The sequence below is a fragment of the Pygoscelis adeliae genome, unplaced genomic scaffold (assembly GCF_000699105.1).
Source record: "Pygoscelis adeliae isolate BGI_AS28 unplaced genomic scaffold, ASM69910v1 Scaffold664, whole genome shotgun sequence".
Lineage (NCBI taxonomy): Eukaryota > Metazoa > Chordata > Aves > Sphenisciformes > Spheniscidae > Pygoscelis > Pygoscelis adeliae.
In genome coordinates, this window is record NW_008824762.1 from 724,905 (window position 1) to 736,586 (window position 11,682).

Sequence of the window (11,682 nt, forward strand, 5' to 3'; positions counted from 1 at the left end):
AAATGTAATTCTCAATTTTCACCCGTTAAAAGGACAGAATCAGTTAGACTGTGAGTGTTAAGAATGCTGCTGGGCAATGAAAACTGATAGCCCTACTTTTAATCTTACCCACTGATGACAGGCATTTTGGGAAGGGAGTCAGCAGCAAGTTTTGCACTTAAAAGAAATAATATCGACAGTGGTGGGTAGGGGTTTGGGAAGCGAATCTAATAGGTGCGTCTAGATTTGGCTAAGAATGAAAAGAGCGTTTTCTTTCCACTGGTTGCTGGCTAGTAAAAGCAAAGGGGTGGAATACATCCAACTTGCAAAACTTGAATACAGTTACTGCTATCTGCAAATGGGTGCCCCTCCCCGCTCATGTGAGCTACACAGGCAAAAGAGAATGACACATGTGCTGTTTCCTTTTCCAGTTGTAAAGGGGTCAGGAGCCAGGCAAGGAGAGCCCGAACAAGAGGAGCATTTTCCTGGGCTCTTCCAGCTGTTCTGTTCAATCCCGCCGTCGGTTCTGAGCAGGGAAGAGAGACTGTCAACACAAATAAGGCATTTTTCAAAGGCGTAAATTATGAGTTACCAAAACAATACGACATCTCAACCACGTGAGTACCCTTATCCCCCCCCCCCCCCCCCCCCCCACACCAACGCTTATTTAATTTAAGGAAAAGTTGTCTAATGCATTTCATATGCAAAAAAAAAAAAGAAAAAAAGAACGCCTGAGACTAATCCTGAAGAAAAAAAGTTGTGATGAAACTGTTTTCCTTTTTTATTCTTTGTGTTTGTGCGTGCGCATGTGTGTGAAGAACTGAAACGGGCTCTGCAAACTCTGGCTCCTGAATAGGACCGAGCAAAGTTAGTAATGTTTCCGCCTAAACCCTGGCTTAGAAAAGTTTCATTTGAATGTTTTTCCCTCCCCCCACCTTCAGGAATGAAAATATAGAGCATTTTGAAAGCATACTGATGCTTTTCTAAGATATTAATGGTGCTGCCCAATTTGTGTTTAGAGTCTCAAACTGTCTGTGTGTAACATGAGACGCAAGCCACAAACTGACAGTCTATATTTAAAGCTACAATGCGTTTCTGCTCCTGGAAATTTAGAAACGTGGGCTTAAGGACAAGCAAATTAGTTTCTCAGCAAGAGAAGGTACAGGAGGGCAAGTCTTCTGCTGGCGTAACTCTGCATATTTCAGTAAATTTGAAAAGAGGGAATTTGGCCTGAACAGTCAAGTGAGCACAGAGGCTCAGCTGCAACATGGTAGCGTTCATTTTGGGACAGTATTAAAAAGAAAGCGGAGGGGAAGGGGGTGGATTCTGATTTGATAAGCTGAGAAAAGTCAATGGGAAAACTCTGAGCTTTCAGTGCTGCAATAGCTCCATATCTCTTTTATGGCTTTAGTATAATCTTTCCTGTTTAAATTCAAGACAGTAGTTTTGTATTATTTTTAATAAACAAACTGCCAATAACAGAATTGTGTATCATACCGTGGTATCAGTAATGAAGACAGAAAGTACAGACAGCACTGCTGGGAGCTGCCTGCAATTCAGGATTTGATCCAGAGATTGCTGTAAGAATATTTGTTCTGTATGGATGTTGACACTGATGATGTTTCCCAAGCTTTGAATGAGGCAGGCTGATCCAGCAGAAATGACACAGTGAACAGCATCTCTGGAATCCCGACCAGTAATTTCTATTTACCCTTTAGTCCTTTTTGCAAGTTCTAGCCAACAAGAAAGATTAGATGCTAGCTTTATATTATATTTTATTCTATTTTACTCAGCAGTTTAGAATATTATAGCTTGTTTTCTATTGTTTTTATTACAGCTTGGTTTCTATTATTGATAGGAAAGAAACATGCAGACTAATTCAGGATTCTGAGAGTTTCAGTTTGGAAAAGCTTAAGTAAATTACTGCCATTGGTGCTCTCCAAGCATGTGCAGGAGGGTGGTCATGCCTCGTTGAGGTGCATTTTGCCCATTGTGCAATATCAACAAGGGTCCAGACCCAATCTTGTATCTTTAGTGACAGGCTTGGCCGGGTGGCAAGTCCAGGACCAGCTCTATAGTCCTGAATACATTATGAATCACTTCTCTGACAGACCCAGGTTGTCAAAGGACCCCACAGAAGGCCCTTGGGTTGTTCTGGGTGAGGAGTTAGTACCCAGTGGGGCCTTTTGTCTGCTCATAATGAAAAAATGCTGATGCATCAGGTTCTCTTGTTTTTTCCAAAATCTAGGCAGGAATTCTCAGCTTGAATCATTTTAAGATCATATGATTGCCAGTGAAAATAAATGGCTCACAATCTAGCTAGAAGTATTTTGACTGGAAAATAGTGACTATCTATTCTTTATTTGCCCTCATAATTTCCCTTATTGATTCAGACAGGATGTTCCTGTATTTTGCTTCAGTTTTTCGTGTTTTTTTTTTTAAATTGCACGGATCAAGTTTACAGATTAAGAACAAAATTAAATTAGAGGGAAGTCTGATAGTACTATATTCCTGTACAATGCAAGTTTGGTGCATTGTTTTTATAATGGTTGAGGTTTTGGGGGTAGGTCCTGGGGAAAAGGGTCTTATTTCCTGGTAAAATTCCAGCAATTTTTGCAAGAAACAAGATATTGAAAGATCAGTGTATTGACAGGCACTGCACAGCGTGGACAGCAGATGTTTGCCAGAGAGGCAGAGTAATTGGGAAAAAAAGTTTGCTTCATAACCATAGTGAAAATCTTTGAAATGGGTGTGAAAATGCATAAAGAACCAGCAAAAACCTTTGACTACACTGAACGTATTAATTCCTTCCTGAGTACCTGTGGGTGAGACCACAGAGCAGCAGCCTACTGATGTAAACTGAACAGTGTTAAGTTACCTAATTGCTCATGTTCTTTGCTTATCTCCTTGTATTCGCTCGTGGCTGATAAGGAATTTTTATTCATTCTATAAATACAGTATGATCCTAGCAATTCAGGTGGGAGCAGACTACTGTTTCAGGTTTAAAATATTCAACTCTGTGAAAACTGCAAATGTATTCTGCCTCTATACAGGGATGCCACACCATCTAACCTCGGGCACTTCCCGTGCCCGGCTCAGATATCCCATCGCTCTGAGTGGGCTCTCTGTGTACTCAACAGAGAGGCAAGGGAGCCAGTAATTCAGCCTGCTGATGTTAGGCAGCATGTGTGTATTTACTCCATCATTCATTGTTAATGGACATTTGTGTGTAGCTGGAATAAAATGGAATGCCTAAGTAAAGAAGTCTGCTACCAAAGCCAAAAATGGAGTTGGGCTTGAATTTCATTGGCTCGAATTCAATACAATATTATGCTGTGAATATATCTCCTGTTCCTTTTCTTCTTCTTCTTCTTCTTCTTCTTCTTCTTCTTCTTCTTCTTCTTCTTCCTATTATTATGATGTAAAAGGGACCCAGCCTGACTGCAGGAATGTGAACTTCCTGATTTTTAAATACATCACTTTTAAATGCATCACCTTCTGGTGATACATTTGCTTGCTCCCACCTCTGTGCAGCTGTACAGGCAGTAGCTGCCTGACTTCTTACAAAATCTGAGGAATTCCACAGGTTTGGCAATCTCTGTTCAGACTGCAGCTTCTGCCCTCTTCCTTTTAGACTGCAATGACCCAGTTCTGAGGCAATGGGACAGGTCAAGTGAGGTGAAGGACTCACGCAAATAAACGTCACCGGGTTGAAGGTTCAGTCTGGGGAGCCAGTGATCTATGCAAAGCCATCTTTGGAGGTCAAAGGTGTTCATCCCCTTGGAGAAGGTGCTCTGCACCTTACAGGATTTAATCTGTACTCGGCATGCTGGGAATGTTTTATCTGGGGCCTCATATTCCAAATGCCAGCTGTCAAAGGAATTACTGGTTAAGGAGAGCAGTGTGTGGAGGCTTCTCTTCCTCATCACCTACCAACAGATAAGGTCTTCCTTCTGGGTGGGTAAGGAAGCAGTATGGTCTGTGCTATGTAGAAGAATTGGCCCAAAAGAAAACCAGGACACAAGACTGGACCTCAGGCCATGCCCCAGCTGCAGAGAGAGGAAGAGGGTCAGGAACAGGGTGAAGCAAAGCAAGCCTTGTGATCTGTGTGCTTTCCACCTTCATTGCCAGCTCTAGTTCAGCAGTAGCCCAAGTGCAAGCGCTGCTCTGCTCGGTGGGAGCAGACCCTGGTGCTGCCTCTGTCCTGCGAGCGGGAGGTCTCAGCTCCATCGTGCCCTGCTTCTCCACCTGCCACAATGACAGCTAGGACTTCTGGCAAAAAGAGTCAAGTATGTGTGGGCTGTCCCCTCCAGAGAGGCTGAGAGCTTGGCAAAGGTGGCCCCCGATAAAGGCAAAGTGACTTCCAGCTGTGAATGGTGAGTCTGGTTCTGAGAACAGCCTTGTCCTATCTTTAACTCATTATGAGATATATTTTGGGGCTGCAAGCTGATCCTTTAAATGTTCCTGGCAATATGACCTACCTTTCACACAGGGCCTGTGAAAAGCCGCAAATGATCCCTGCAGACTTTTAATCATGTTATTCACTGCCTTGGCAATAGATTTGATTTCATTGCCCTTAATCAACAAAAGAGCTTGTCTGTGACAGTAACTAATAAACAAAAATGGAGACTATTGATTATGAAAATTTTGGTCTTCACTGCTAAACCTGTGAACATTTATAAGCAAGGAAACCGATAGCTTATAATAACCTCTCATTTTTAGCACGTAGGTCTCAAAACGTGTCCCACAAGCATTTATGTAAATTGAATGCCTCTGCTGGTATATTTGTCTCCCACCACTCTGCATATGAATTGGAAAATTTGGCTTTATACCCCAGGGCTCTCCCTGATGCCCTCATTGCCTGAGATGTTGATGTGAAAGTCTGCAAATTGAAAGACTCAGAATGCACCTGAAATTTCAGTAATTAACGGCAGAAATGTTGGCAAACCGCTAAGCTGGAGGGAATGGGGGGGATGTCCACCCAAATAAGAGTCTGCTTTTTTAAAATACACAGTTCTCAGCATTTCTGGGCACTGCTTTTCACAAAAAAAAAAAAAAAAAAAAGAAAAAAGAAAAAAAGAAAAGAAAAGAAAAGAAAAAAAGACAAAGAAAAAGAAAAAAAAAACCCAATGATTTACACAGTAGATGTTAAAGATTCAGGTTATGGCTGGTTATGTGCTTAAGCCTATCAGTATGACACAATTGTGTGGTGTCTGCATCTCATTGCTGATACTGCTGCACCTTTCTTTCTAGGCTCTTGTGGAATATACCCTGTGCCCATCACTGTTCAAATGACTGAGTCCAATCAGCAAAGCCTTTTGTAAAACAGGCTTTCGGGACTGCATTCTCTAATGAAAGTCTGTTTGTGTGTCTGCTCTGCGGAGTGCCTGTCTCTATTGTTGGGGAGGGATTAGTATTCCTATAGCATAGAGAAATTCAAGCCGACAGAGGGATCTGATTGTGCTAGGTGCTGTACAGGCACCCTTTCTTCAAAAGGCTGGTAGACTACATAGAGAGGACAGATTACAGGTAGGAGGGAAATGACTGCTTTCCAGGGGCACTGCTGGAGAGGCAGCTTTTGGCTATGGGAAGGCATTTATAGCAGCCAGGAGGTAGGAATCAGTATTGATTCCAGTAGATCCACTGGGGCAACAGACCTTTGCTTCCCACTCTCAAATTTTACAATACATAATTAGGAAAAAACATAGCTCAGAAGTCAGTTGCGACTGGCCTATTTGTTTCTGACAGAAAGATCAGAAAACTTTTAAACACAGTGTTTGGCGCTAGTAGGATCTTTGTTTACATTTTTTTTTTGCTTCACATCCAAGTTGTGATAGGAAATGCATGAAAAATTGGGGGTCACCCAAATGCTGCAGTGACAAGAATACATGAACACATTAGCTGGGCAAGTATTTGGACAGCAGATAGACTGTGTTTTACTTACTTCTGAAAGACTTAAGTTCCTAAGTCAAATGAATTTGACAGTGTTACCCCAGTAATGAGTTGATGAAAAATTCACTAGCTGCTAAGCATTCTGAAAAACTACTTGGCGAATGAAGAAAAGTGGCACTTGGAGAAATCAGGTTTGGTTTGCCAACAGTTTATGAACACGAATGGAGAAAAGGACTGTCTTCTCTGGATAATTTATTTGTAGCCTATAACTCAACTGCATCAAGTAACTATACTGCAACGCTGTAACAACAGGCATACAGCTCATAATTTGTAGCTGAAGTAAGATCTGTACTCCTCCGTTTCTCCAAGAGTCAGCATGATCTAATTCACGCTAGATTCCTATCTCTCCAATGTTAGCATGGAAAACAAATACACTGTTTGTGTTACACTGCTCCCTTATTGCAGATGTACCTTGCACGTGTAGTTTCACCAGTGAGACATCTGGCTAAGTGTTTTTCCTCTTAATTAATCTTCTCATCTGCAAAGGAGGTCAGTTTCTCATATCTTTCTTTTTCTCTTCTGACATATGTTTCACCACAGGGTTCTTCCTGATGAAGCAGAAAACTTCACTTAAAATTTCAATGGGTTAAACTTGTTCTGCTGCATTGAAGTTTTAAAGTGATTTTTTTTTCCTTCTCTCTCCCTCTCTTTTTCATCTTAGGAAAAAAAAAATAATAAATTCAGTTATTTCATGAGGGTCTACCTCTCAGATAAGCCCTGAAATGGAGTTAAGCTTTTTATCAGTAAGTTGCAGGGGGGCTTTCGAACACACCCTGAGACAGCTCCATATTATCGTGAGTGATAAATGCCTATTTTACTGGGAACTGCATGTTTAAAATATCTAGTTTTATAAGGCGGTCCACATAATAAAGAGCATTTGTGACAAGGTCACAGCAATGCAGAATCAGACATCAAGTCTTCACATATGTGTAGGTGTTCAGATTTGCAAACAGAGACTATTTTAGTAACATCAAACCTATAAAATGGATTTGAATTCTTTATATATGTACATATATGCACACACAGTGTATGTATTTATAATATACCGTATATCTGTATGCACACATATACGCCGACATAGAGAGAGATATACACACAGCACCCTTTTCACTACTTATACGGCTAGTCAGAATTCTGGATGTAGAGAGTTTTATTTCCCTGACCACATCTCTATTCACAGACCAATACTGACAAGCTCATGTTTCCCTTTTGCATGATAGATACCTTCAAAAATAGCAGAAAAAATGACTAGATTTTTGAAGGTTTCACAGAGGCGTAAACTCAGTGACAAGAAAGCAAGCGAGAAGAAGGTTTGGGATATATATAAGCAGTTGGAAAATATTACAAAATGTCCTTTGTATATGATATAGTAAAATATCAGCGAAGTGGCCTTACGCAAACTCTCTCTTGCAGATGCCAGATTCAGGTGCCTCTCTGCTGACTGTATATACAGTCAGAGCCTAGCAGCTCACAATGGTATAGACACTAAATCACTCCATGATTTGAATTTAGGCATCACAGTATTTGCCTGAATCTATCTTGGAGACTATTGCAGGACCCAGTCCACATAAACAAAGATCCAGAGAAAAGCAATGATAATGACTTCAGAAACAAGAAGGAAGTAGATGTTCCATATAGATCATGCTATTTAAAAGGCCAAGTCTGCACTCTTCTTGATGCAGTGAATGGTGCAAGTTTAAACCTCAAGCAAGTAGGAGATTTGGTCAGGGTTGGGTTCCTCTAGTAGCTCATCTGTGCTGGGAGAATTTGGTAGTTGCATCTTCAGGACAGTTTTCCAGAAAAAAACTGAACATTTTAGCATATTCATACTGAAATAAAAGTTATTCTTTAAAGAGTAACTACCCTCCTTTGGAAACAGAATATGTATTCAGGAATCAATTCAATCATATTATGTAATTGTGTCCACCTCAAACAGTTACGGGAAAATGAAATTATACTGGAATAGCTTTCAGAGAATTCTTACTCCAGGTTAACTTGTTCCTTTTTGGTAGGCAAATTTGTCCTCTGTGCACAGGAAAAATAAGCTTGTTTTCTTTGAAAAAGCATTCTTACTAAGACAAAAGCAAGACGTTTTTCATGTGCTAATTGGATATTTCAAAAATTTCAGTCACTTAACAAAGGATGAAAAAGCAGCTCCTGATGACCAACCAAATAATCCTTAGGTAAAACAAATAGCCTGCAAATCACTTAAACACAAGTGATTAAAGAGTTAATGTATAAATTAGTAGAGAGAAAAAATATTTCTAGTGGATTGTGAAGAGTTACCATAAGAATGTGGTCAACCCTTGGAAGGAAACTTGTGTACATTTTCAAAAATTCTGAAGTATGCTTAAAATGACACTCTGGATTTTTATATTTTATTTCTATCTTCTGGGATCTATATGGGTATGTTGTTGAATTCTGTTTTCAAGGTTTTCTGAGCATGTATTAGGGCAAGAAATTTACCAATTTATTATGAAATTACATTTTCAGTAGAGTCTTATTTCCTGAGGCTTTAATAACCAGCACTCATGAGCTAGCAGAGGTTGTTCTTTTAACTGTTGATGGTTCATTCAAATGTCACAAGCACAGTCCCTGTCCTATCCAATACAGGGAGCATAAAATTAAATTCTTGATGAATCTGTGATGCAAGGATGCTCTCAGAGAGCGGACCAGTCTCTATCATTACCTCTCTCTCACACCTGACATCTCCAGTTGTCTAGTTCAGATATCCTCTGCACCTCCTAACCCTTCCTGCCTGTCCCTTTCTCTGCGCACAGGTAAGTGCTCGTATCTCAACACAGGAGAGACATGCAGGTTCCAGTTGTCAAATGTCATTTCCTCCTTTCTTTCAAGGACCTTCCACAGTAGTGGCAGTGGGAAGGAAGAAAAGCACAGGCAAGGAAGACATAAATCTTCCCTTGTCATCCTCTGGGTTAAGGCCTTGTTTCCTTTGGGAGTTGCCCCCTCTTCCATCTCCTTCCCTCTTCTCCATTGGTTTTGCCTTGCTCTCTCATCTTCAAAGCTTGCTACGAAACACCTCCCCCCTCCAGATCTTTCCTGTCATCACACCAGAATTTTTATTTACAACCTGGGACACACTTTTTACATCCTGGATCCCATGACTGGGAGAGTTTATTATTGTCTGTCTCCCTTGAATTTCCATAATTATAGCAGTGTACTTTGATTTTTGGAGTCTGTTGCATACAAATCCAGTTTTCTTCTCACTGAACTCATCGGCATTTGTTTTATTTTAAAGAAGCCTGTACTACCAGTTATTAACAGCAATTAAGCCTTTGGTGGAAACAGGAGGATATACACAGGATTAGGCTGCATCTCTGCAGAAAACCCTGCATAAGGCGTTGAGCAGAGCAGACCAGGAAATAAAACTGCCGTTGAGAGCCATGCTTCCGTTCCAGCTTCCCCTTTGCTTTGGGAAAAGGGGAAGTCATGGTTTTCTTGCTCTTTTCCAAAACCACTCAGTGTGCTTTGCACAGCCAGTCACTTTTCTTATTATTCTTCCTATCCCTGCTCCAGTCGTGAAGAAGAGTGGAGTGAATGGCATCTGCTAACATCAGCATGGCCAAAAAGAATAGCACCGGGTCAGGGAGAAGTGTGCTTTGAAGGTCTTTCTTGTGCAGGCTGTGTCCACCTAATGGAAAGGGACCAATTCTTGTGAAACCTTGTTGATTGCTTTTGGCACTTTCCCAGCTCCCACTGAGAGGTGCCTTCTCCTCTGTACCTAGAGGTCAAGCAACAGTTAGTGTCAGGATCCTTGATTACTCTTAAAAAAATGAAAAATCGCCTTCTATCTCACCTTCTGTAGAGCTGCGTGGATCTGGTCCCTCCAAACACCTCTCCCACGCTCCTTACTTGTCCACCCACCTCACCATATCTCCCCAGTTTATGTTCCCTCCTTCTCAGGTTAACCATCCCACACTCTGACCCAAGAACTCAGCTCTCATTTCTACTTACTTGCTGTACAGGGGACAATTTGAGATGACTTCAAGTCCAAGCCATTACCACAAAGGCAGTCATGCATGGTGACTCTGTGGTGCGAGATGAAAAAAATGGTCTTGTACCATCCCAGAAAGAAGCTGGTTTGCTCATAGCCTGGGTTAGCCAAGTCTTTCCTCTGTTTCCAGCTCTCCAATCAATGTCTCCTTCCTACTCATGATTAACAGTAAGCTTTTACCATCTTTCCTCTCACATCCTTCCCATTCCTTCTTAACAAAATGCAGTCTTCTCTGTTGCATAAACGTATACTTTTTGTTTTGCTTTGTTTAGTCTGTAAATTCTTCATGACAGAAATCATCTCTCCTTCCATCTCCTTTCTAAACAAAAATCACCCAACAATTATTTGCTACCTCAGTGCTCATGATAAGGGGCACTGACCACATCTGTCTTCCCAACTTACCTCATCAAGTTGCTCATTCTGGGCAGAGATCTAGGCCTTCTGAAGCATAAAGATAAAATGCAAAAAACAACCTTAGGTATGACATCAACTGGCAAAGCATATCAAGTTGGAAGGACTTTAGGGTTTTCTCCTTGAAAATGTTTTTCCCCTAAACATATTCATTTGTATTCTCTGAGATAGTCTCTAGACTGTGGAGATCAAAGCAAACTGGAAATCCAGCAGAGTTTTAAAGTGCATTAAAGGTAGAGTGTTTCAAAGCCACATGCCTGAACATTTAAGCACCATGGAAGAAATGAAGTAGCAGGTGGTAATACATGTAAACGTGATTGTTCTAATCTTCATTCTTTTTGACTTGTCAAAGCCTAACTCTGACACAACGTTTGACAAAGAGCAAAAATAAGGGATACTGTGTGCATACACATACACACAGGAGAGCATAAAACCCAAGGACACCAGCCAGCTTTGGATTTTCGCTTTTAGCTACATTTCGGATCTTGTAAGTCATTTACAGCAATAAGGATGTGGATTTACCAGACTCATATGGAACCTGGCAAATCTGGGCATGAAGTGAGTGCTTCTTGGGAGATTTGAATATAGAAATGTAGTTCTCTGCTGCACATTTTTTCGCCAAGGTAAAGAGTATAAAATACCATCCACTACAGACTAGTGGCATTTTGTAAATGTCTACGTATTGTGAATAGAGATAACCAGTTTTTAATGTTCCACATTTAGCAACTGAAGCATTGCAAAAATGTTTTCAAGTGGTTTCAGAGAGTCTAAGTGAGGAAAATAAGACTATTTTCCTTTTTATTACCCCTAAAGAAATGATAACTTAATAACAAGATGTGTCCGCCAGATCTGCCCCCTTTCCTACTAACTTTTGGTGCATGTTTTCTGATCAGCTCTAGCTGCAAACACACAGCTTCATCACCTGAGGCCCTGGCATGTAAACAAATACTTGACCATTTCTGTCTCTTTCACGTTTCTGCAGAGCTTCTCAGGAAATGCCTTACTCACTGCAAGTTATCACTGCATTGCTGAAGTCAATGGTGTTGAGATACTTGTACCCTGGAATTTGAGATTGCTTGTATTGATTTCATTGGACTTTGCATCAGAATTTGCTGATTTCAGAACTTCACTTTTTAATATTACTCTGCTTCAAATACCTTGATTTAGCTCACGGCAGCCTCATCTACTATCACCACAGATTTTCATGAAGGCAAAGTGTTTCATCAGTGGTAACTAGAGCTCTGGTAGGAACCACCATTGAAGGCAGGGGGTAGTGGGGAGCAAATAAACTGATTGTGTATGCTCCCAAAGAAGAAAACTTCCTG

At 40.8% G+C, this 11,682-nt stretch overlaps 1 protein-coding gene across 1 annotated transcript in view; it reads left to right on the forward strand.

Moving 5' to 3' along the window:
- Positions 1 to 417: 417 nt before the first annotated feature.
- The window catches only part of GYPC (glycophorin C (Gerbich blood group)), a 35,451-nt gene continuing 24,186 nt past the window's right edge, over positions 418 to 11,682 (forward strand). Inside the window, exon 1 of the mRNA XM_009323531.1 lies at positions 418 to 596. Coding sequence (XP_009321806.1) covers positions 563 to 596 — 34 coding nt within the window. The 5' untranslated portion in view covers positions 418 to 562. The remainder of the gene's footprint in view (positions 597 to 11,682) is intronic.